This window comes from Mixophyes fleayi, chromosome 1 (assembly GCF_038048845.1).
Source record: "Mixophyes fleayi isolate aMixFle1 chromosome 1, aMixFle1.hap1, whole genome shotgun sequence".
Lineage (NCBI taxonomy): Eukaryota > Metazoa > Chordata > Amphibia > Anura > Limnodynastidae > Mixophyes > Mixophyes fleayi.
In genome coordinates this window covers 306,414,352-306,442,323 of record NC_134402.1, presented here as the reverse complement: position 1 = coordinate 306,442,323, position 27,972 = coordinate 306,414,352, and the positions used below count along the sequence as shown (strand labels likewise).

At 38.7% G+C, this 27,972-nt stretch overlaps 1 protein-coding gene across 1 annotated transcript; it reads left to right on the top strand.

The window, feature by feature from the left end:
• Window positions 1-6,768: 6,768 nt before the first annotated feature.
• IRF9 (interferon regulatory factor 9) lies at window positions 6,769-21,223 on the top strand. Its single transcript, XM_075211161.1, has 9 exons — window positions 6,769-6,917; window positions 7,772-7,951; window positions 8,250-8,430; window positions 8,845-8,957; window positions 9,038-9,188; window positions 12,899-12,934; window positions 14,549-14,914; window positions 19,943-20,058; window positions 20,209-21,223. Exons 2-9 carry the CDS (start codon window positions 7,772-7,774, stop codon window positions 20,377-20,379), a joined length of 1,314 nt encoding a protein of 437 aa, XP_075067262.1. The 5' UTR covers window positions 6,769-6,917; the 3' UTR covers window positions 20,380-21,223.
• The last annotated feature ends 6,749 nt before the right edge of the window (window positions 21,224-27,972 follow it).

Genomic DNA, 27,972 nt, shown 5'->3' with positions numbered 1-27,972 from the left:
ATTCGGACTTGAGCAGGCATCCTTGAGAATGATAATCATTCTTGGGAGGGTAAGGTTTTAGACCAAACAAAGTGCTGGGCGTGCTCACGCGTGCCTCAGTGATTATATCAAGTAGGATTAGTTCTCGTTCCACTAAATATTCTTGAGGTACCCGAACTATGGGTGGGAGGTCACTAGGGGAAAAAGTAGGACACCTAGGTCCCTTAGTCTGAAGTCTCCCAATGCTTTACAAGCCGATTACTGTTAAATCTGAGTATTGGGAGACTGGGAAGAACGAACAGACAATAGCCCGCCCACAAGTGTTGATGAAAAGAACTGGTGACATTATGAGATGTGTGTATATTAACGCAAGCTGAAAGAGATTGCATATGACATTATTGATAGACATAGGATGATGCTATTGATGAACATGAAGTGTTTAAATGTATTCTGAGCTTAAAGACATGCGTTGGACAGAAGAACCTGTTAAACTTGAAGAACTATAGTAGAGAATTCTGTATAGCTGATACACGTTCTACTGTACCATGTACCTTTCCAAATAATGTATTAAGTGTTTTATTGCACCCTTGAAGGGCATACAAAAAGTTATCTCCAAGCTCCAGAAGTGTACGGTTTATAGTAAAAGAAGAAGTCGTTTAGAGGATTAAGACTCTCTCTTATGATAACTTGTTTAGATCTACAAACAGTGTGGACATACACCAAAGGGGATTTGTATTACATAACAATGAAACGTGGTACTGAGATCCTGCTTATAACATCTTTAAGGTGATAGTTTATTGTACTATCAAAGGGTGGACTGTTGAAGTCGTATAATTGGATGAACGAAAGTATATTGGTTTAATATTGGTTTGCCGTGCGTATTGCGAAGCGTACGCCACGTGTTACGTGACGTGGTGCGTTCGCACGGTAAAATACGCACGCACACACTCGCATTACAACAGTTAGTTATTTATATAATTTCATATTGGTTCTGTTACACCGTAATTCAGGAGCAGATAGTATTCAGTTTATTATTAGTCTATATATATACATATATATATATATATATATATGTTGATTATATGTACATTGTAGTGTTATTAAAGGTTTAGGTAATAGGAAAGGTGTCATGCCTGATATCATATTGAAGCCCTAATCATCAGCAGCTGTCCGGTGCAGTCGGCGAAGAGATCGCACATTGCATACTTTAGTTATTGATATTAGAGAGTAAAACCTTTGTATGATACTGGCTATGAAAAGGAGCAGACCCCCTGGAGAGAAGACCCCCACCTTTGGATTCCTTAGATTGAATCAACCTATTACCTGTCTGGCCTGGACCCACCCAACGTCTGGACCTATAGAAACAATCTACGTCATCTCTATTGTTCACAATGAAACACTGACTGTATATATATTAGCTGCATCTCACTGGGGCCTCAGTCAACTCTGACACAATATTCTATACAGAATATTGTCCATCGGGTCCGGTGATTGCGCAGCGTGCGCAAGCGATTGCATTTGGTATGTACTTATCTTTTGGTATTGGCTGTGCTGTACTGTACTTTATCATGATATAATAATGTATTGAATTGTTGACTATTTACATCTGTTAAAAATAAATCACTTTGTGCTTTGGACACACATTCAATTGATTGGGCAATGCTTATTTTAAAACGATAGAATTACTTTAATATAGTTTTGGTGGAATCCTGAGAGAGAAAGGGACGGATGCGGGCGATGTTGCGTAGTTGGAAGCGACAGGCTTGGGCAAGGGAATGAATGTGGGGGGCAAAAGAGACAGAAGAGTCGAGGGTGACACCAAGGCAGCAGAGTTGAGTGACAGAGGAGATGGTGGTGTTGTTGACGACAATAGAGAGGTCATGGTGGGATGGGAGTCTGGGCTGAGGAAAGACAATGAGAGAAAGCGTGCAGACATCCAGGAGGAGATGGCGGAGAGGCAGTCAGATACCCGAGTGAGGAGGGTGGAAGAAAGATCAGGAGAATAGATGTAGAGTTGAATGTCATCAGCATAAATGTGATACTGAAGACCAAAGGAGGAGATGAGAGCACCAAGGGAGGACGTATAGACCGAAAAGAGTAGAGGGCCGAGAACAGAGCCCTGCGGGACTCCTACAGGGAGAGTGTAGGGGGAGGAGGAAGAACCAGACGTGGATACAGAGAAGGAGCAGTTAGCGAGGTATGAGGTGAACCAGGCGTGGACAGATCCAGAGAGGCAGAGAGAGAGAAGAGTTTGCAGCAGGAGGGGGTGGTCCACGGTGTCAAAGGCTGCAGAGAGGTCAAGGAGGATGAGTAGGGAGAAGTGACCCTTGGATTTGGCTGATAGGAGATCATTAGTAACCTTGGGCAGGGCAATTTCGGTGGAATGGAGAGGGCGGTAGCCGGATTGGAGAGGGTAAAGGAGGGAATTGTCCGAGAGGTGTCTGGTTAGGTGGCTGCAGACAATCCACTCAAATAATTTGGAGGCATAGGGGAGAAGTGAGATAGGGCGATAATTAGCAAGAGAGGTAGGGTCGAGATTGTTTTTTGGAGGATATGAGAGATAAGAGCGTGTTTAAAAGAGGAGGGGACTACACCAGAGAAGAGTGATAGGTTGAAGAGGTGTGCGAGGTAAGAGCAGGCAGTGAGAGAGAGAGAGCGAAGGAGGTGGGAGGGGATGGGATTGAGAGGAAAGGTAGAAGGTGGAGAGGAAAGTATAAGGGAGCACCAGAGTTGGTTGTTTTTAGGGAGGTGAAGCGATGAGGGTGGTGGGAGAAGGGGAGGAGGAGATGTTCAGTCTAAAGGCCTCAATTTTGGAAGAGAAAAAGCAGATAGGGAAGGCGGGACAGAAAGGGGGGGAGAGGAGGGAGTTGAAGGTGGCAAAGAGGCGGCGGGGATTGGAGGACTGAGAAGAAATGAGGGACTTCAAGAAGCATTGTTTAGCGAGGGAGAGGGCAGAGCAGAAAGAGGAGAGGATGAATTTAAAGTGAAGGAAGTCAGCCAGGGAACGAGATTTCCTCTAGAGGCGTTCAGCAGTGCGAGAGCACTTTTGGAGGAAGCGGGTGAGTTTGGAGGGAGTTTTGCAGTAGAGCTTGCAGTCTCTACCATAACACACACACACACACATTTTGGACTGTGGGAGGAACCAGAGCATCTGAAGAAAACCTATGTAACCACGTGGAGAACTTATAAACACTACACAGATAGTGCTTCAGTTAATAAAGAGCTCCTGGCAATGTAAGCTACTGCACTATCCATTTGCACCTTAAACAAATTTTTAGATTCAAATGATAGAATAATCCACAGCTCATAATGCACAGTATAAAAATATAAGAGAAAAAAACACCTAAACTAAACATGTAATACTATAGCAGTTTGGATGCTATTATAAATGTAGCCCCTGCATCACTGGGTACCCCAGTGCACTTGGTGCAGAGAGGAGTGGTAAATCTTATGTTTATGGTCATTTTACCTCTTTCTCACTCTCTCAAACACAGTCCCTCCACACAAATTATGTTCTCTCTTCAGGATTATAGATCTTGTCAAGGTCCATCAGGGGCTGACTCGAGAAATCCCCCTGTCCAACTCTCTACAAAGGAATTGTGACAACCAACTGACACACACACACCAAGAAAAGGTGATAAGTAACTTGGCATGATTATTAAAAAACTATGTAACGTAAAGGCCTGTAACCTGAAAAGTAGTGGACAAGTTTAATCTCTAATAAGCATTGGGCCAGCATACGGTGGTATGCCATACCACCACTTTTCCTACTGCCATCATCATAAAACTATAAAATTCTATTCACTTACATTTTCCATACCACCACCATGTCTAAATTTCCACTTTGACTACTGCTGATAAGGATATAGAGGTTCATCTCAATATAACCATGAAACGAAAAGTCATATAATAACAATGATACTATGTTGTTATAGAAAAAGATTAACTATAGAATGGCATTGGATAATGACATTTAAAATAAACAATTACTGATGACAATATGTGATAGCAGCATTCAAGAAAAGAACAGTATTAATAGTTGTGAATTTGTAGGTTCACAATGGCAATGTCTTTAGATGATACTCTGCTATGAACAGGAATGGTTTCTAGGGTTCTGGAATGATTGTGTGTTTGACATATCTTATAGTAAGTAAACTCAAAATACATGTTAGGCGATAATTAATAAATATGTGTGTGTGTGTGTGTATGTATGTGTAAATATATATATATATATATATATATATATATATATGTATATAATTTGTGATATAGAGGGTTTCTATTGTGTGGCGCGACCGATGGCAGTGAGTTGGTCAGTGACTATGCAGGAGGACTGTGTCTAGCCAGAGTTTGGGTTGCCTGGTGTCATCCTGACATAAGAAAGCAGTGTTATTTGTGATGAAAAGAATAAAAACATTTGCCCAATTGTGCCCATTCCTTAAAAATATGTTTCTTTACTTCCTGATTTGCATTTCTGTGGAAGCCTGCTCCTGATCTAGTCCCATTGATTTGTTAATATGCTCTAGCAAGCTTTCCACATTATCCAGATTAAACATCCTAAGTGACTCTTTAAGTTCCATGGATCCACAACTAGAGGAATCATACACATTCACTGAGGACTCACATTCTGATTGCACACATACTTCCTCCAAATCTATGCTTGTCTGGGACCTTGCTCTTTTTACCCTTGTATGGTGCACAAACCTTCTTTTGCCGCTTTCATCCAAGCTATAAGTTCTTTATACTGCTCTGGTGGGTTATGAACGGCTCCTTTCACTACATTCATTAAAGACTTGTCACAGGCTTTATGCATCTTATTGTCCTTTCTCTCTCCAGCCTTTTGAAGAGACTTAGAGTTACTATCTAATCTAAAATACCATATAGATAGGGGTTCTACATGATCTTAGGAGCTTATCTAATGTGGATGCCCTTTGGCTGCTTGGGGTCTGACTCAGACTCCATCTCCGTTCCGAGTACAGCAGACTCACTGCAGGAACGCTTAGAGCAGATCATTACCTGCTATCAGAATGGCATCAAATTAAAAATGACCACAACAGATCTGTTTCTGGAGGTAGCAGACTGGTTTTCCCAGATAGCCAGCTCTATCATCAGCTTGAAGCAGATACTGGTGCATCATCCAGAACTTTAGAGAAGGTAAGCCCCCTACCTATAGAACAAAAACTAATAAACCGCTACCTGTCCTACCCATATTAGACAGGAGGAACATAGTGTGTTTTTGTAATCTGTCTCTACCTAAACTGGAAAGGGAATCTACTCATAATTATGGCTGCTATGGAGGACTGAAGAGTAATAATAACTGGCTGTCTCAATCATAGTGGGTATGGCAGTCTTAAAAACCCAGTGTAAATTGGATCAAATAGCTGATACTTTTAGATCCATGGTATTGTGAAACTATTAAACTGGTCATACACTGGCCTATCTAGTTTGAAAATCAGGTGGCTGGATTTTGTCAGATTTAATCATACACATACAAAGGGCTGCTATCAGAAATTGTGGGGCCCAGTACAAATTAAAAGGCTGGGCCCACACTACACTCATTCTTGATCTGTACTACAAACATTCCCTGGCAGAGGCTGGTGGAAGCAGGGGTTAACTGTGGAGAAATAGTGCCCAGAACAACTACATGCCCCTCAAACCTCCCCACAAGCCCTTTACATGCCCATCAGATCTCCCAACATGACCCTTACATGCCCTACAGACCTCCCCGTGTGCCATCGGACTTCTCCACATGCCCCCTTAAATTAACAAATTTAGACTCCTTGAGACTTCACACTGTCACTGGTGGAAATAAGAGAGCAGATGCAATGCGGACTGAGAATGCTTGTAGCATCTACCATCCATTTGTTTCACATCTGATATCTCTCGATCAGATGTAGATTGGGAACTATGTTCCTTTTGTATCTATGCACATGGAACAATTTGCGGGCAATTAGCTCTAAAGCAAAAGTCTTAGCCAGGGGTTGGCTGTCAGATTTTAGCCTGTGAGGGGCGAGACTCGGCTCAGCAGCCTATTAGCATACCTCCCAAGAGTCCCGATTACAGCGGGACAGTCCCCATTTCAGTGGACAGTCCCGCTGTCTCACCCGACTCACAATTTGTCCCGGTATCGGAGAGCACGCTCTGATACCGGGACATAGCAGCCAGTTTCCCCAGTGGTCTAGGAAGAAGTGGGCCAAGAAGTGCCTGAAAAATGCTACTGCGCGAACTGTTCAACAGCTTCTGCGCAAATTGGAAATTGTGGACGGTGATGAGGGCGTGGCTTCTTTGTACCGGTATTGGACCTCCAAATGTTGGGAGGTATGTATTAGGAACATTGTAAAGGAAAGAAAATTCAGATAGCCCAGTGGCCCAGCCCAAGGTAACCCACTATGTGACTGGTCCTTAAGCCCCCCTGCCCAGCCAGCCCCTGGTCACAGTGTGAATGGGCAGAATCCCTTTTGATTTACACAGGTCCATTAGTTAAATAGTAAAGTTTATCTCTGCTCTGGAGTAACATTGAGATGGCTGGGGACTAGTAAACTAAACATATAAGTATTCCTCTACTGATTCAGTTTGGGAGTTAATTTCTGCACTAATTATCTTAACAGTGAGCAGAACCTCGGAAGTATATATTCTCAATATTTTGGGAATATATATATGGGAGTTAAAATAAAACTATTTAGTCAAAGCAGAAGAGAGAGAGAATGACGTAAAACCTAGCAGTCTGCTGCTGCTGCTGCTGCTGCCTGTTGTGTCAGACTTGCGAGTTGCATTTGGCTGTGTGCAGGTCACGTGATTTCTGGGAAAAGGAGGAAACACCAACAGGAGGTAAACGAGAGACAGAGAATCTGGGGGCGGAGAGGAGACGAAGAGGGGAAAAGAAACACAAAAACAAGTGATTCCGAAAGTGGAAATACCACAAGACATAAAGGTGTAAGGTAGGTAGATATTGCAGTTTCCGATGTATAGTTATATACTTCATGTGAATGCAAGAGATGGCTTGTTCTGCACTGTTTACTCAGAAGGGATGAGAGACTATGTCATATTCAGTGTTTTAATTCCTGCAAGAGGACACTTCAAGAGGAAACAAGAAATTTAATAATTAACCTATTTATTTTAAAGTTAGAAGAATAATATATAGCAGCAGGCTATTAACCATTGTATGTGCAGAAATGTTTATTCAGGAATAAGCTTGAGTATTTACATCTGTATAGATAGTTGTAAAAAAAAAATTTTGTATGAAGCTATGCTCCACAGTTACTTAAACTAAAATACCAGTCGTGGGAAAACAGTCATAGTCTGTAGCAGTCCATTTTATGTAAATCAGCAAAGCATTTTACAGAAATGTTATTTTTTTGCAATTTCCTGTATTGTGATGTCTTTGAGCTCTTAGGCCTGGGATTGCCTTACATGTAGAAGTTTCTCAACTCTGTCCTCAGGGTTGTAAATATAGTATAGGCCAACTTGGCACAGCACTATTCAAAGGCAGTTCATATTTGTATACTACACTATATATGTCCGGTCTTGTGTGGCAGGAGTGACATGGCTGATTTAATATTGGTGGCTGATCATGCTTCTGCACTACAGTAAGCACACACACTTTCCCCAATAATTGGTAATGAATGATAATTTTACTTACTAGTTGAATTGGAGCTATGTGGCTGTATCGGATGTGGTAGCACTCCAAAAGCTACCTAGAAGGGCAAACAATTGTAAATTTGACCCAGTTTATATATCTAAGCAATGTTGTGCAAAATCTGGATGTAAAGTAGTATATTGTGATGATTTGCAGATGGCTAGTCGTCGTGTACGCCCAACACGGAAGCTGAAGCCATGGCTAGTGGAACAGATTGAAAGTGCAAAGTTTACTGGACTCATGTGGGATGATGAGCAGAAAACTAGTTTCCGAATCCCATGGAAACATGCAGGCAAACAAGATTTCCGCCATGATGAAGATGCTGCCATTTTTAAGGTGCTTGAGCTACTATGGCTATTTTGACCTTTTAATTGTGACACTATGTGTGACCCATTATACTTTGTGTATCTTTATATTATGGTGATTGTCAGAAAATGTTTTTTTTTTGCACTAGCATCTACTAAGTAAATCTTACTAAGCTTCTACCTACCTTAGCCTGACCCTCAGGGACCGTTCCATGTAGCCATTCTTGTACCGCAGAACTGGCAAATTAATTCCGTTCACAACCTAATAGTGGAGGGGAATGTTATGGTATGACTTTTTGATGTATAGTTTGTTTGTCTTTTGCAACCAGGCTTGGGCTGTGTACAAGAACAAATACCAAACTGGAGAAAAGAAGGATGCAGCTACATGGAAGACAAGACTTCGTTGTGCCCTGAACAAGAGCCCAGAATTCCAGGAGGTCCCAGAGAGGTCCCAGCTGGATATATTTGAACCTTATAAGGTTTATAGGATTGTTCCGCCTGAAGAACAAGGTGAGCGCTTGCATAAGAACTAGAAATCTAATAAAGCCTGAGGCTCAAACACATACCCTGGCACACAGGGAACATTGGTAGACTTGACAGAGTAACACACCATAAGTTGCCATTATTATTATTATTATTTAGTGTTCTCTCAAGAGAGTTTTCCAGCCAGGAGGTTATGTTGGAGGTTACTGCCCACACCTGCCAGGACTGGTCAGACTGGTGGTAAGTGGTCTAACACACACTGCTGGCTGCAGTGCTCACATAGTGCTTAGTGATTTGTAAAGGGCCGCAGTGCTCTGTGGCACTGCATACTTAAAATTAGTGAAGTCCAAAGACCCAGATGTCCAAGAGCATAGCACCATTTTAAAAAAGCATCCAGTGACATAAGAGATGATGATTTTATTTGTTCTATTCTTACCTCAGCAATCGCACCTTCTGAGAGAGCAGGCCGGAAGAGAAAGAGCACTGCAGATTCACGGAGCAGCTCATCTGATGAAGTAGATCAAGTAAAAAAGGAGCCTCAAATTTTCACATTGGTAGGATTAAATTAATCTCTTCCGCTTGCTTCATAATTTTTTTTTCTCTTGTGTTTTGAATTTTATTCTGTCTATTTCAGGAACTGTCTCGAGTTGAAACTTCAGAGGTCAGCTCTAATTCTCCAGAGGACTCTGGGGTTGGAAGTGACACAAGCAACACAGATATACCTAACTTCCAGCCTAAAACGGAATATGAGTCATGCAGTCCTAACACACACATCGCTACTCTGAGTAAGTCATAACATAACCTTCAATGTACCTGATTTTTGTGTCCTGTTAAGGCTATGGTTATATACGCAATTTTTAGTCCTGATCATTAAATGTCATTGGATTACTCTGTTAACAAATGAAGTGAGATTTAATGCAATTTTATGTGGATGATTTAATGAGCTCAACACTCAAAAGAAACAAAAAAACCTTCCTGAGTACTCTTGCATTTGCTGACAAAAATTGTCTGATATCTCTTGCAATGAGCCATTAATTAATTGCCCTTTTTATATCTATGTGGAGAGTGATCACATGAAGTTTATGGAAGGGGTTTAAATTGCATTAATGCCTATCTGATGTTGCATTACATATTTACTAAAATTGCTTGTGTAAAAGAGCACATGGGAAACAATGCGTTATAAAACTAGCGCTTTTTGATATATGCCGACATCACGTGACCAAAGCCGCCTGCGCAGTCTAGCCCTGAGTATTGATGTGATAACACCTTGCGGTACATTTAATAAATGCCACACAGAAATCAATGGCTGTTGCCTATAGCTACTGTGTGCGCAATTGGAAGTCCATGAACTCTATAGAGCACCATTCTCTCAATTACACATGCACAAGAACACAAGCCACCTTGAAGTTGGTTGAGTTTCCCCACCCATGTCTGCACATTGTGTAGCTAAAGATGCTTCTGAAGTGTAGCATCTTTAATTCAGTATAGCAGGGATGTAATAGGAGTTTTGTATTTATTCCTGTAAATTCAGATTACTCAGATTTAAAAACAAAAACAAAAAAACTACCCACATTGTCAAGTTGTCTTTAAATTTATGTTTTTTGTTGTTTTGCTTTTGAGTTCTGTGAATGTATGTAGTATGGTACTTATTGTTGTTTTCCAGGGTGACAATGTGTTTATAACTGATCTGGGAAACATGTCTACTAGTACATTGAGGCTACCACCATTTTCTTTGATCTGGAACCAAACTGCAACTAATAAGCAAATAAACACTGCTGTAGCTGTAACTAGTGATGGATGAATTGATTCTACTGATTTGTGTGGTGGGTGTCTATTTCCCCACCGACGTGCACGGTTTGCGGCGAAACATGGCTGATGGGATCAGTTGGGTAGGGTGCTCCTAGTTTTCCAGACCTTTGCAAAAACGAGATTATTAAAATTAAATAAAGGGATAGGGCATTTGTGTTTTTCCCTCCTTTTATGGTAGGATGCACAGCCATTTCCACTCCACAAAAAATGTGCATTTTAAAAATGTGGGTGAGGCACAAACATTGATTCGCAAAATTTGGTGGATTTTTCCACATTTTGCATTCAGATTCAGGCAAATTAGTGCAGATAGTATTTCTGGGGTGTTATACATCTCTGTACCAAATGTAAAGGTTCATAAATCCAGAAACCTTTCCAAAGCATTCAGACGTCATGTCTTCTCTAGAGAGCTCTCTTCTTCTTCCTTCCAGAAGTTTACACAATTGTTACAGAATAATTAATCCACATGGGACAACTTTACAGGAAAGGCCCAGGTAACAGTAATCAACAAGGTAAACAACCGAGTTTAGACAGACATCAGGCGCACAAGAGGTGGGTTTTTTTTTTGGGGGGGGGAGGGGGGGGGGTTTAAATCTCATCTACATATTCTTCGTTCACCACATTGAACAGAGTGTTAACTAACATATGTTAGGTGTATTAGCTGTATACTGACTAGATCATGGCATAAGCAAATGAGCTATAGTAACATGACATAAAAGGTAAAGATGGCCTGGTCCAAATGAGCTTAAGAGGTTTGGCTGACACCTGTTACCTAAAGAAGCAAAATAACAATAGAGGCAGCCGGACGGGAAAGTGTGTGTTGTCATTACAAGGCAGTAGCAGTGTCTGCTGCCAATAATAAAGCAGTCTTTGATAAATGGCATTTCTCTGTAGCTGCCTATGGTGCGTCATGGGTGAAGCAAAGAGATACAATGGAAGGTGGAGACACAGTTCAAAAACCAGTCGCTGAAGAAACCTTAAAATAGTCAGCTGCTGTCAGGCATAACTGTCCTTTACCAGTTATAATAACTGTACCACCATCCTCCTATGGATGAGGAGAAGGCATACAAATAGGAATCATTTTAATTGTTATAACAATAAAAGTAATTTTAACATGTAGATTTACAGATTATATGAGAGTATTTATACTGGTATTAATAATAATAATAGAGCCTCTATATCAGAACTTCTTTTTCTCTTGTTTCTGCCTATTATGGTTGCTATAGGCAACATTTACAATTTTCAAACCCGCTGAAATCTCGTAGCTTGATACATTTACCCCTAGGAGTCATCTAAAGCAGTTATACTAACATGATGTGAAAAATTATTGTGTACATGGTTTCTCTCTATGGTCATGGTTTCTGCAGTGTATCCCTATATAATATATATTTTCTGTAGTGTAGTGTGGTATAATATATATTTTCTGTAGTGTAGTGTGTCTCCCTAGTATAGTGTAGTGTAGGACAGTGCTCCTTGTCCAGGGGCAGGCAGAGAGAGAGCGAGGGGGAGTCCCGGGTCTGGCTTTTATAGTCCAGACCCGGAAACTACCAGCCTCCCCAGCAGCAAAGTGTGTGTGGTGATTCACCACACATGTGGATGTTGTGTGTGTCCAGAGGTGTTGATGTCATCACCCCTGGCGGTTCTCCCCACTGTGTACGTGCCGACTTGAGTTGCCACACACATTGGGGTTCTGCTATGTAACTCACACACCGACAGCGCATGCGTAATTTACAAAATACCTGCATTTTGTACCTCATGAAACTAGCCTAATACATTCCCATTTTCAGATGTGGAATATTTGTTATATATATATATATGTTTAGGTGTACACTGCTAGTATCCTGACATCTAATACCTGGATAGTATAATCATTGGAAAGTTCTGTATAATGTGCTCTTTCTGTCAATATCTTAGAAAACAGGCCAAATGTAGCGCATCAGTGAATGAACTTGAATGAAATTCATACTTTTAATGCATATTTGTTAAGGTGATATACCAGGTGGTGTTTTAAAGAGAGGGTGAGTGGGTGTAGGGAAAGTACTGGGCAGCACGGTGGCTAAGTTGTTAGCGCTTCTTCCTTACAGCACTGGGCTCATTAGTATCAATTCCCATCCATGGCCTTATCTGTGAGGAGTTTGTATGTTCTCCCCGTGTTTGAATGGGTTTCCTCCAGGTGCTCCGGTTTCCTCCCACACTCCCAAAAACTTACTGATAGGTTAATTTGCTGCTATCAAATTGACCCTAGTCTGTGTGTGTGTGTGTGTGTCTGTGTGTTTTAGGGAATTTAGACAGTAAGCCCCAATGGGGCAGGGACTGATGCGAGTGAGTTCTCTGTACAGAGCTGCAGAATTAGTGGCACTATATAAATAAATGGTAATAATAATAAAAAATAATACTGTATATAGAATCTGTGTTCTTCATGCTTAACATCCTGGTGAATTAGAAATGTGTGCAGCACTCAAGCAGGATATTGAAGGTAATTGATTGGACAGCTACTGCAGCTTGTCCAACCAACTGCTCTATTTAAACAACGTGTTTATATAACAAAAGGTGTTTGTATTAGCTAAGAATATATTGGGAAAACTTTGAAAACCAACTCTGTGAGTAATTTAGTATGGAATCCAAGGGCAGATAGAAACCAATTTGCTCTTATCGTCATTAACTTTTTATGTTATCTTTCCCTCTACAGCTCCTCCAACAGTACCTTCACACATCACACATACAGGTAACTTTTTTACAGTTTGCTGCATGTAAGCAAATGTCTCTCACCTTTTACATTAACAATATTGCTCACTGTAGATATGGATACATAAGAACTACCAAGAATACTTTAGCACTCCCTCTACTACTCGCTCCAGTACTCTAGAATAAAATGTTCTAGAATACTGGATCTAATCGGACAAGCTAGAATCCAAAAGGTTTTAGGGCTCATCCACACTAGATAAAACACTTGCATTATACCTGCAGTGCGGCCAGCGTTGTTCACAGTGTGTTTGTTATTAGAGCTTTCTATGCACTCAGTTACATTGTACTTAACTGGATGCACTAAATATAGTAACTACTGCATGCTAGGTATGTCTTACATTTCAGTGGATAAGGTACAGTTTTGAGATGATAAAACTAAGCTTCAAGAATATAGGGCCTGATTCATTAAGGTACTTAAATTAAGAAGTTTCTTATTTAAGTCTCCTGGACAAAACCATGTTACAATGCAAGGGGTGAAAATTAGTTTTCTGTTTTGCACATAAGTTAAATACTGACTGTTTTTTCATGTAGCACACAAATATCAACTTTAAATTTCAGTGTACATAGAAGCTATCAAGTATTTGTGTGCTACATGAAAAAACAGTCAGTATTTAACTTATGTGCAAAACAGAAAACTAATTTTTTTCACTTGCATTGTAACATAATTTTGTCCAGGAGACTGAAATAAGAAACTTCTTAATTTAAGTACCTTAATGAATCAGGCCCATAGTCTACATTTTCATATGCCAGAATTCCTATCTGATAGGTTTAAAAAAAAAAAAAAAAAAGCCACATGAATTCAGAAGCCATCTGATATCTAATATATAAATGCTTAGTGGCCTCTGTGTGTGGGAAAAAAAAACCAAGTTGCAGCACCACCTGCTGGGCAGAGTTATACACTGACCTACTAAATTCTTAGTGTGTGTGGGAAAAAAAATTCAAAAAGGGCTGAAATTTGGTAGGGCTCAAACTCATTTTCGTGAGGTAATTTTACCTCATGAACACACATGTGTAGAGGCGTGCATTAGTGTGTGTGTGTGTGTGTGTGTGTGTGTAAAAAACTATTTTCTCAGAAAGGGCTCATCCAATTGACCTGAAATTTGGTATACTGACATTATTTGACAAAAAAATTAGAATAGGGAAGTCAGTTAACTTCCATCATCCCCCCTTCCCCCCATGGGAGGGGTAGTAAAGGCTAAATTTACGAGTTGAGGGGTCAAACTCATTTTCGTGAGGTAATTTTACCTCATGAACACACATTAAAAAGGCCGCTTGCGTCGGGAACTAATGCTCTTCCCCTAAGGAGGCCTGGGGTAGGTCCAAATGCATGACAAGAACCTTTTTAAGTAGCTTGATTTGACTAGAATGCATGAGTATCATGCACGGGTTAACTTGTATAAAATATACATGATTTTCAGTTTTGGAGAATATCAGTGTAATGTGTTTGTGTTGAGTGACCATTTTTAGAGATGCTCCCTCTGACTTTTGTGGTTGAAGGACAAACTAACACGCCTGGGGCTCTTTTGTACCTATGTATGAGCTTTCTCACCATATGCTTTTTCTATATGTAAATATTCTCTGTCTCCCATTTCAGACTTGCAAGTTACAGTGATATATAGTGGCATTGAGGTATCACAGTGCTTGGTCCGTAGTGGGGAATGCAAATTGTCAGCTAGGGTTCCTCCTGCACACTTGGTTAGTGGAATGGAACACGTGCTTCTTCCCATCCCGGATGATAGGCTTGCTGAAGACACACGCACGAAAACATCGGACCTTCTGAAATTCCTTCAAGCTGGGGTCATGTTGGCCAGTACCTCGAATGGAATCTTTGCTCAGCGCCAGAAATCATGTTCAGGACGCATTTTCTGGACTGGGCCATGTGTGGATAATGAAGGAGAGATTAACAAACTAGAAAGAGATGCATATGTACAATTATTTGATGCCAAGAAGTTCCTGAGAGGTAAGTGCATTTAGTATCATAAAGGTTAGGGCTCTTTGGGCTTTTGTCATTCCTGAGAAACTCTGTAGACTTAATTTTATGATATTGTGATATGTGTTATAATGATATTTGGCCCACCAAATGAGAACCCAGGAAAAACTTGGATGCTGATAAATTTGAGAGAAACCAGGAGAGAAAGAACCTGTGCTACAAGGCACTGTAAGGACTCATGAAATTATTTAAAATTATATTTTTATTAAAAGGAAACTTTATTGTATCATTGTAATATGCCCTTAGTCGAGCTATATCTCATTAGCGAAATATTAAAATAAATAACTAAATAAAGTGAAAAAATAATAAATAATATAACTCAAATCAAAAGGTGCAATAAAATAGCAGATAACTGCTAATCTGTGCTACTGTCTCAAAAATCCTTATGTAATCTGTATATGCTTGCACATGGAAGTCATACAATGAATAGGGTGTACATATGAGGATCAGATTCAAATATGGACTCAATTTATATAATAGCCAGAATCTGGCATGTAGGTTGCTATATGAGACCAAATGTCTATTAATGACCAATGTCTCATATACTAGACTTTGAAATTAAGAGCAGTACAGAAAACCTTCGGTACTTGTTTAACTGGGTAACTGTTAGTTATAGTGAAGTTACAAATCATCTATACCAAGTAGTGTTAAGGCAATCTGAGTGGGTTCTTAAGTCTGAAACTAGGCTATCTTATATGCACTGTTTCGAATATTCAGTAGTATAAAGTTTAAATATAGAGCCCTGAAAAGCGATCAATATCAATTCTGATCCCTAGAATGGCTCATTACTCTCATAATAAGGAGTTTGTAATTCCCTACCTAACTAATTCCTCTTCTATAAATAGTAAACTTCCCTAATGGCGATCAGTCATAAGAGACAGTAGCGCAGAAACGCCGATGCGCGTTTCGCTACTGAGCTTAGTCAAAGGTAAGCCGAGGCATCCAATAGAACTGCTATTTATGTTATTTAAGGTCCCGCCTCTTACAACATCAGCCTTAGCGATGTTGTAGCAACAGTATTCACATGGGCATTGATTGACAGAAAGAAAGACCAATCATAGGAGGCGGACTCCGCCTCTCATGACGTATACCTTCATTGTGTAAGTGGTAACTATAGTTACCTTGTAAGACGTGGATTGTTGTTAAATCATCTTTAAAAGAATATGGCAACAGGTAAAGTATGGCGAAGTTTGTTTAAAACAAACAATTCATAATATTATCAGATGTTAAGGGGGAAACAAGTGTATCTTACATTTTCACATATGCGGAAAACCTGTGATTAATTTACAAAGTGGCCAATTGTATGTATTGATTAATTTCATGACTATTAAATTAAATAGTGGATAAAGAGTATACCAATAGTCATGTTTTAAAAATAAATAAAATACAAACACAGCAAAATGTATTAATAGCAGAAATCATCCCCACCTCTCATGACATATATCTTTATTGCGTGTGTGGTAACTATGGTTACCTGGAGAAAAGTGGATTATGTTGATATTAAGTCATTGGACATATATAGCAACAGGTAAAGTATTACAAAATTTATTTGAACACTCAATCCGTAATATAATCGGATATTTGAAGAATTTTTTTTATCTTTGTATCATTTATATGTGCAAAGAGAGGCTGTTTAATATACAGTCTGGCCATATATATCCACTTATATATCTCATGACTATCTGTCAATAGGTGGATAAGGAATGAGATATATAAGTGAATGAGACAAATTTCTACTATCTTTCAAAAACATCTGAACATACTGCAGTCGGATGAGGACCTAAAGAAGATCGTGGGGGACAAAATTTCCATAACCTGGCGGAGATCAAAAAACCTGAAGGATCGTCTTGTTCATAGTGTACTTACCTCAGACAAACCAGACCACAGTAAACCAAGGGTTTTTTTTCAAATGTGGCTTATGTAGTGCATGTCCATACATGAAGCAAGTCAATGAATATATTGATCGGTATTCAAAAGCGTGGAAAATCAAACAATTTTTGAATTGTATATCACCGAACGTCATCTATTGCTTAATATGTCCTTGTAATCTTTACTATATAGGCATGACTAGCAGGCCATTTAAAGTTAGGGTTTTAGAACATACGGGACATATAAAAAGAGCAAAGAGAGATTAAGAGAATTACAAACCACTTACAACAGCCGCAAGACATTTTTTGAAATACCACAACTCTGATCCAAAATTACTTCAAGCCTTTGCCATTGAACAGGTCACACTGGGCCTTAGGGGAGGTGATCTTCAAAACAAATGACTTAAAAGGGAAACTAAAAAGATTTTCCTTATGAATAGTTTAACCCCTAATGGTCTCAATGATCACAACAACTGTATGGTATATTTGTAATCAGTATACACTATGAAATTAATAGGGACACCAGTAGTGAATTGCTGCACTTTATTTAATCATGTACCAAAATACCTGGAGCAATTATGATGTTGAGTACACAGTAGAATCACTACTATATTGATAATTTAACTTCAATTATTTCCACACATTTTGTTTGTTACAGCTGGTCACAAATTTGTTTTGCATTTTATCCAGCTCTTACATTGTTTATAACCAACACAACTTTTTGCACATCCTTAGTTTGTTCACTTCACTTACTCACTACAATTTAATATTATCATTTAATAAAAAATAACATGTTATATTAGAATGTAACAATTAGTTGTTCTTTGGACTCAATAATAAACTGTTAATAACATTTTAAGAATAAGTGTTAAATATTAATAAACTGAATCACATAAATACAAGGTATTATTTAACTGAGTTAAACACTAATAATTTTATTTTTATTTTTTCACCATATAATTTTCACCTCTCACGTTTTTGACAAGATTTTTTTTAAATTGATCAAATTAATCTTCACTTATTAACTTATGACGATTAAAATTATACACAAGTATGTCAAAGCAATCATCAAAGCATTGTGTCATTTATTAACATTATTTTATATGTACCCTACATCTGACAACTACATATAATTATATATAAATTATCTGATTTGTCTTCCGTACATAAGGTGCACTAATTATAATGCACCATTATAGGTATATACTTTTACTAGTTGTATCTATATATACCTCTCTGTTTGTGCCCTACTACTTGTAACATACATCTATGTAATGTGTATATGCTTTCCTGTGTGTGCTTTATTTTATACAGTGTGACTACTGACACATTCCTTATCCACCTATTGACAGATAGTCATGAGATATATATGTCCAATGACTTAATATCAACATAATCCACTTATCTCCAGGTAACCATAGTTACCACACACGCAATAAAGATATATGTCATGAGAGGTGGGGCTTGATTTCTGCTATTAATACATTTTGTTGTGTTTGTATTTTATTTATTTTTAAAACATGACTATTGGTATACTCTTTATCCACTATTTAATTTAATAGTCATGAAATTAATCAATAGATACAATCGGCCACTTTGTAAATTAATCACAGGTTTTCCGCATATGGGAAAATGTAAGATACACTTGTTTCCCCCTTAACATCTGATAATATTATGGATTGTTTGTTTTAAACAAACTTCGCCATACTTTACATGTTGCCATATTCTTTTAAAGATGATTTAACAACAATCCACGTCTTACAAGGTAACTATAGTTACCACTTACACAATGAAGGTATACGTCATGAGAGGCTGAGTCCGCCTCCTATGATTGGTCTTTCTTTCTGTCAATCAATGCCCATGTGAATACTGTTGCTACAACGTCGCTAAGGCTGACGTTGTAAGAGGTGGGACCTTAAATAACATAAATAGCAGTTCTATTGGATGCCTCGGCTTGCCTTTGACTAAGCTCAGTAGCGAAACGCGCGTCGATGTTTCTGCGCTACTGTCTCTTATGACTGATCGCGATTAGGGAAGTTTACTATTTATAGAGGGGGAATTACAAACTCCTTAATATGAGAGTAATGAGCCATTCTAGGGATCAGAATTGATATTGATCGCTTTTCAGAGCTCTATATTTAAACTTTATACTATTGAATATTCGAAACAGTGCATATAAGATAGCCTAGTTTCAGACTTAAGAACCCACTCAGATTGCCTTAACACTACTTGGTATAGATGATTTGTAACTTCACTATAACTAACAGTTACCCAGTTAAACAAGTACCGAAGGTTTTCTGTACTGCTCTTAATTTCAAAGTCTAGTATATGAGACATTGGTCATTAATAGACATTTGGTCTCATATAGCAACCTACATGCCAGATTCTGGCTATTATATAAATTGAGTCCATATTTGAATCTCATCCTCATATGTACACCCTATTCATTGTATGACTTCCATGTGCAAGCATATACAGATTACATAAGGATTTTTGAGACAGTAGCACAGATTAGCAGTTATCTGCTATTTTATTGCACCTTTTGATTTGAGTTATATTATTTATTATTTTTTCACTTTATTTAGTTATTTATTTTAATATTTCGCTAATGAGATATAGCCCGACTAAGGGCATATTACAATGATACAATAAAGTTTCCTTTTAATAAATATTTAATAAAAATATAATTTTAAATAATTTCATGAGTCCTTAGAGTGCCTTGTAGCACAGGTTCTTTCTCTCCTGTTTTCTATATATACTGATTACCCTGTGTGAGTGCACCAATTTTGAGTGACAATGAATAAGTTTCTCTGAAATACTTATATATAATTATTACTATACCACAATGTGTCACCAAGATCTTAGGACCTGCCCTGTGCGATTCATACCTGTTTAAATTTGAGAGAAAGGAAGAATAGTCTCTAGGAGAGACATTAGAAGTAAAGGTAACATGCAATGAAGATATGTATAGTTAGTGAATACTTTATGCAACCTAGCATGCAAGAGACTCTTCTATCTTTTGTGGTTAAAGGCCTACATGAACATTCAGACAATATGTTCTGATCATAGAGGGAGTATTTTATTTTTAAATGTTTTCTTATATAACTACTTAATTCTGTATTTTCATCAGAGCTGGAAATATACAGAACAGAAGGAGGAATGCCTCCTAATTACCACGTTACCTTGTGTTTTGGGGAAGAGATCTCAGATTGTGACTCTGCTACAGACAAACTGATCACAGCAAGGGTGAGACTAGTGTTTAACTTTTTTACAAGCGTAACTTGTCTGTAAAATAAATAATTGAAAGATAATGCCACTCATTTACTTACCTCTATCTAGTTTGTCTTTTCTATGTGTCATACTTGAACAATGATAATTTCCTTTTTCTTCCTGCAGATAGAGCAAGTTGTAGCGTCTGAGTCGGTGCGACAAGCAACTGAGAATCACCTTGCTGCTCAGTCTAAAAGTCAGCTCCTACAGGATCCCCCTGCTCCATTTCTGATACCTCTGCTGCCTGTGGATATGTCGGCTAGCAGTGCTGATCTGTGTTCATATATCACTCATTAGCAATTTATTCCCATATGCAAGGCTAACACCACTTTGCTTCTGTTTCTTTAGGGGTGGAAAATGTGCTGTCAAGCTCAGTTTTCACCATTAATCACTTGAAACTTAAGTCAGGCTAAATAGTAATTTTAGATATTTTAATGAGTATCTGAAGAAATTATAAATACTTTAATATTTACTTTATCTAGATAAATTTAGAAAATGTGCCCTTTACTTTCTGTTGTGTTGAGTATAGTCCTTGGTTAACTGTGTGCTACCTCTGCTACCTATATGATGTTTGCATCTACTCCCTGTATATTTGAATGATTCCAAAATTGTGCAATTTTTCAATAATGGATGTCTAATGTTTTTCTTACTACAGTTATCACCTACAATTTTTTCTTTTTTCAACTTTCAAGGCTCTGTGTACCTTACTTTTCTTTTGTATTGAGTATACTTAGATGTCATGGCAACCAACAGACCAATCTTCTTTTATACAGTTTGTAGCTTACTTTTTTAAGGTCAATATATTATTGCTATGTTAATCTTGAACTTTTTTTTTACTAGTTTATCATCCACTACTATTACCAAGGTAATGTTTAATAATTAGAAGTGCTTATCAAAGTTTTTAGAAACGTTTACAACTACTTATGTAAAAGTTTAATATATTTATTCTTAGGGTTAATATACTTTGTAGTATGTTTTTTTTTTTGTTTTTTTTATTGCTTGAGGAATTTTGCTTTGAAATCCTAACTTCAGCGACCACTAAACCTAAAAATATAATTGGCTTATATAAAAGAGCTACCACTAACATTCTCACACAACTGAGACAACCATTTATGCATACTTGCCAACATTTTTTTTTTTTCTTCCGGGAGATGCCGGCTGGGACGTGGGCGTGCAGGGGGCGGGGCTGCGAAATCGCGTCATTTTGGCCCCGCCCCCGTGACGGAATGACGCAAATCGCGTCATTTTACAGTGGGGGCGGGGCTAAACGCCGCGATTCCGGGTGAATCGCGGCGTTTAAACTAAATTTTTCCCCCTTCCCATCAGGGAGATTGCCACACTCGTCCGGGAGACTCTCGCAAAATGCGGGAGTCTCCCGGACAATGCGGGAGAGTTGGCAAGTATGCATTTATGTTGTTGGGTCATTTTAGACTTAATTGGCCACAAATTCCAACGTGTATGGGGACATGCTACTGCCAATCACAACCAACATCTGCTTGGGACCATACATGTTTGCATTTGGACAGTGACTGCAATATGACAATATTAGACGTGGCATTGGATATAGCTCTGCATGTTAGACTTGGCATCTGATTTGGGTCTATGCTTTGTGTATTTTCTACCAGGCAAGACTCCGCACATTTATACTAACTATCATATATGGTTTAGCTTTTTATACTCTACTCCAGATATAGTTCTGCAAAACATTTTGGACATATTTGTCAACAGCTGCTCATACTGTAAGCATTTCAAAAGCCTGCTCTGCTAGCTGAACTTGAGCTGAACCAGAAAACTGCTGCGTATAGATAATACACAGTTTTGTTTTAGTGAACATATATTCAATGCAAGCTCTGTAAGGCACTAAAGGGAATGTGTAGATATGATCTATAGCAGCAGGTGCTGATAACTTTGTTTTCATGCAGCCATGTGTTTCCTCTCACAACTACAGTAGAGAAGGGGACTTATGTTGAAAACAAATATAGTAGAAAAACAATCAAGTTAATGAAATGATTATTATTTGAATTGGGATCTATGTAATATCATCATCATTTATTTATATAGCGCCACTAATTACGCAGCGCTGTACATAGAACTCATTCACATCAGTCCCTGCCCCATTGGGGCTTACAGTCTAAATTCCCTAATATATGCACACACTCACATACAGAAAGACAAAGAGGGAGACAGACAGAGACTAGGGTAAATTTTTTGATAACAGCCAATTAACCTACCAGTATGTTTTTGGAGTGTGGGAGGAAACCGGAGCACCCGGAGGAAACCCACGCAAACACAGGGAGAACATACAAACTCCACACAGATAAGGCCATGGTCAGGAATTGAACTCATGACCCCAGTGCTGTGAGGCAGAAGTGCTAACATAACTGGTATTTGTGCTGTCCAAAATATGTCTGTCAGTGAAACGTGAAATTGCACTTTGCACAATTGTTCTAGCAGTCACAATGTAGGTATCCCTCACCATGATTTTTTTTTTTGCCAATGGCCCCCTTACCACAGGCTGTGGCCTCGCTACACTTGTCACTGTGGTGCAAGTTGCTGGTGTAATATGAATGGAGAAATTGCATTGTGCTGGTTGTTATTGCTGGGAATGTTACTAATTTTTTTTCTGGGCATTATTGCTGGAGATGTTTCTAGATGGTAATTACTACTGGGCATATTCCTTACTGAGCATATTTCCACCATGAACCATATAAATCTGCCTAGCAGCATCGTGTCTGTTGAAATTATGGAAACTGGAGTTACTTGTTGCTATTTATACCATCTTACTAGGCAACAAATTGTATAATCTGAACATATGTTTCTGTCTTTATATAAAATACTACAGCTATTATCCCAGCATCAACTGAGGGATGCAGTTACACAAGATTCTATCAATGCAACTGAAATGATTGGAAAATGGGCCACTTACTTGTACTTGTCCCCCCTTACAGAAATCTACCACCACTGAGCTCAGGATTCCCAAATCCTAAATTTTTCAGGGCATCATCTGGGCATGTAATTCATTTCCAGAATTGTCAGCACATTATCAGTTTCTCCCACCGTCTTACATTAGGAAAACTAGGAGGAGATGGGAGTCTTCCGCTCCAGTTTTTAGCATCCGAACTTGAGATAAGTTACATTATATTTACATTTGCTATGTGACTGAGACCAAATTATTGTTCTTAGTTATCGATAATTCTAGACAAAAAGTGGCTGATTGTTGCGTTCTGGAATTAATAATGAGAAGTCTGCTATGTTTAGGAAGAAATGTGCCCTATCATAAAAACTTTACCTTAAATATTTTCAACTCTGATTTAAAGCTAACATGTATTTAGGTTTACTGGTCATTTTAATCATCTCTCAATTTTTTTAATGGCAGAATATTTTCCGATTTTTAAAACATTTGGTATAAAATCAAAGTTTATCTCTCAAGCACAGATGATACATCACAGAGGTTGTGTTAAAAATGAAATTGCATATGTACAGATTATTACGTATGGAGAGGTCATGTCACCAGATAGAAATACTAACAAATAAAAAACACTCATCATTGCAACAAATCATTATTTATTCAAAAGTTTTAAAATATGCCTACATAAGGGTAGCACAAACCACATTTATCATGACACTGTGAACATATATGACACTCGCCTATCAGACTACAGAAGGGGAACAGCATTATCTGCATTACAGAATTCACTATGATTCCCCCAAGGCTTTAGACTAATTGGATCCAGCATTTTAGAACCACTGAGATTTTTTTTTTACTGCACTACTGGTAAATACTTTGGCTACATGAATATATAACCTTTAAACTATAACCACAAGATATTACTTCGCCATTGCTATGGATTTTAGCAATAAATGTTTCCGTTAGACCATTGTTTGTATTTGTGTTTTTTTATCTTGAACTTGGAAGTTTCATCATTCATAAGTGTCTGATACTGTTTAAAACTGAAGTATGGAAACCAACAATATATCCCTCTACAGCTGTATAGTCTTCCATATATTTCTGCTGGTACAGGTTTCATCAAACATATCAGCAGGAATTGGCATTCATTTTAGGTTAGTTCCTCACTGGCGTTAAAAAGGATGCTTTTACTAATGTTTTGTAACATCAGCAAAAGCATGCAAACAGGAATGGGGATGAAAGCGATTGGTTCTTCCAGCTGCGTTCATGAAGGACAACAATGTCTTTAGGATGCTGCCTGTTTCTTTACTCACATTCACTGCTAGTGAACATAAGAGGATCAATGGACTGTCCTCTATTACCCTCACACCCTGACTGCAGATTTAAGTACTGATCTGCAATCACATTTACCTGATCATTTCTTTCCTTGAAGAATTTCAAGACAGCCCCACAAATGTGTTAATCCTTAGCCAGCTGAGTTAGAGACCAGAAAAAATTGACACCCACAGAAGGTATATAACATGGGAGTGTCCTCTGAAGTCATAACGTCCAGAAAATAGTGCCTAGAAAATGTTTTTATTGATGACCATACTGCTGCTTTGCACAGATCTTCAGCTGAAGCCTGTGCCCCGTGAGCCTAAGAAGTTATTGCTGCTCTTGTGGAATTCGCTCTCAATTTATTTGGCACCTTACATCCTTTCCTTTTTTAAGCCTATGAAATAACATCTGTAATCCATATTGCGACTGTGTTTTTGGAATGAGCTTGACTTTGCCTTGGACCTTCATCAAGAGATGATTTGCCTTTCTGACATCCTTTATCCTAGAGATACACACTGATATTGCTCTGACCAAACCCAGTGTTTTCTCTTTTTCATTGGCTGTCTCTTGACACAAAGCTGAAAGTTCAATTTCTTGTTTAAAATGAAACTTGGAATCTACAAAAGGTAAAATTTCAAGATTTGTCTATAACACCACTTTATCTGATTGTAGGTTCAGAAATGGTTCTTTGTACCACAAAACCTGAAGTTCTCCATCTCTTCTAGCAGATGTGACGGGTTTCAGAAATATTACTTTGAGTATGAGCCATTTAAGTTCAAAGGGTTCTGATGTTAGAGCCTCTAAAACAAGATTAAGATCCCAAGCTGCCACAAAGGATATCATGCATGAATGAACTATCTATGCTGCTCGAAAGAATCTCTTAATTAAATCATCTGATAATTAATATTATGTCCAGGAATACACTTAATGCTGATGCCTGAACCTTCAGTGTGATAAGAGCAAGTAGTTTTGGCAAATCAGAAGAAAATCCAATATCGGGTATCCTGTGCACTGATTGATTTGAACCTGCATAATCTATAAATCAGGGATCCCTCAATTCTTTGTGCATGCGCAACAGCTCAGTTTTGGCCATCATCGGCTGCTTTAGTAAAGCAGCTCCCAGGTTTCTGGAACGGAAGACGTGTCTCTAAAGGTAATTATGAGGAACACTATAAATTGAGGAGCACATCTATGTGGCATATTATGAATTGGGGGCACATTAATTTGTGTAACATGAATAGTGGGCACAATTATAAGGCATAATTTGAATTGGGGGCATAATTAGGCATGATATGAATTTTGGGGCTCAACCCTGATATATATAGATATATATATATATATATATCAGGGTTGAGCCTGATATATTTCTTCTATAAAGAAATATATCAAGCTCAACCCTGAGCCTGATATATTTCTTCTATAGCACACTCTAGTGTGTGAACATCTCTCCATCATGCACCTACTCAAATTAAACTCTCTTCTATTCACTGTCACCACATTTCTCCATCATCCTATTTCACCCTCCCCTATTATAATTTCCTCTTCACTACTCCCATCCTCACTAGTCTGTACACATGAAGTGTTTTGTCTTCTGCACCCAACACACTGACCAGCCTACATAAACAGAAATAAACCTCACACCCACAAGTCCTTCTCGCATGTCCTCTTTCTCACCCTGCTCCTTCTTATGGCTGCTGGTGACATCTCACCTAACCCTGGGCCCCGTACAATCCCCACTCTCTTCTCACGCTCCTCGCTCCACCCCAAATCTTTCCATCCACCCCGTTCTTGCAATCCCAACCTTATCCACATATTTCCACTACACTCTATTCCCTTCTCCTGTCCACTATGGAATGCCAGATCTGTTGGTAACAAACTTACATCTGTTCATGATTTATTAATTTCTAAATTTCTCAACCTCCTTGCCATTACAGAAACTTGACTCAACTCCTCTGACACTACATCCCCTACAGCTCTCTCCTAAGCAGGAACCTCCCTAAGCCTCACTTCCAGACCCGGAAACAGACAAGGTGGTGGAGTAGGCATTCTACTTTCTCCAAGTTGCATCTTTCAAGTCATACCCTCTGAACATTCACTTTCATTCTTTTCCTTTGCAGTCCACACCATCCATCTATTTTATCCTTTCCACCTTCGTGTTGCTGTCTTTAATCATCCCCCAGGTCGAGTTTCCCATTTCCTTGACAACTTTATTACCGTGCTCACTTATTTCCTATCATTTGATCTGCCTACTATCATACTAGGCAATTTCAACATTCCCATTGATCCCACTATCTCTTCTAGCACTAAACTTTTACTTACTTCCTCCTTTGGTCTCCCGGTGTACCTCATCTCCCACCCACTGTGATGGGCACTCCCTTGAACTTGTCTCCTCCTGCTCCATCTCTAGTTTCATCAACTTAGCATTCCCACTCTCCAACCACAACCTCCTTTCCTTCAGCCTCAACTTACCTCATGCCTCCCCTCTGCACCCAAATCCACACGTTTTAATTTTTTGTTGAATCTAGTGTTTTGAGGCTCTCTCTATCAAGTGAAGGAAAGTTTAACTCTTTAAAGAATGCATAACTAGATAATCTGATGGTTGTGGAGTTTCTAAAGTTGTGCATAATAATTGTCAAAGAAATTGGCAACATCAGATGGGATGTATGTTTTTGCACCTTGGGTATCAATAGGATGTGGTATCTTACTTCTAGCTTGCTGGCCCCTGAGTTTGCATGTAATTAACCAGCTAGCCGTTTCCTGCTACTCAGAATTTTTGTCGAATGCTGATTCCATCTGTGTCATATAAAGATTTGTACTTGGTTTCTAATTGAATTTAACTCTTTTTGAAAGGATTTTTTAAAGCTTTCTCTGATTTCGGGTTTCTAGTTTGGTAACTTTCACTCCTTAATCAGACTGGGTTTTGGCATACATTATTTTTAATTCTAGAATCGGTTTGCATTGCTACAGGGCCATAAGAGAGGAGTGACCTCCCAGGGCGCAACGATGATGGGGGTCGCAGATTATCAGTTCATGAATATTTTAGGTTTATTTGGTTAAAATTGAGGTCTAGGGAGGCAGCAGTTTTGCTTCTTGCACCAAGCGCTAAAAGTTTAAGTTACGGCTCTGCATTGCTATATCCCTAAGCATGGTTTTTAAGAAGCACCAATAAGTAAATATGAAGGTTTTTCTCCAGCTGGTTAGTCTGCATGAATAATGCTAGTGACTCTGAGAAGGCCAACTTGAATTCTAAAGCGGACACAAGGAATTTGATAGTCTCCATGTTCTTGAGGGGATCTTGCCTTGCTTAAAGTCCAATGTCCATGCTAAAAGTGATTGGGAGGATTTTATTGGTTTTACTGTGATGTAATATTCATTTATCTGATAAAATAAGGTCAGTTTGTGAGAAAGAATTGTGGACATTAGAAAAAAATGTATAATTTCTCACATCGGCGACGTCAACCCGCCAAATGTCGTAGAGATCATATTCAGCTATTAGTTTTCTAATCGCTGTTGACAGCCCTGAAGTACTAAACTGGGGTGTATGTGTCTTTATCTATTTTATGGTCAAGGGTTAGGTTGAAATCTCCCAACATTTTAAGGGTACGAATTCTTAATTTTTGGATCTCCTCACAAGCTTCTCTTACAAAAAAAGGGGCATAAAGTGA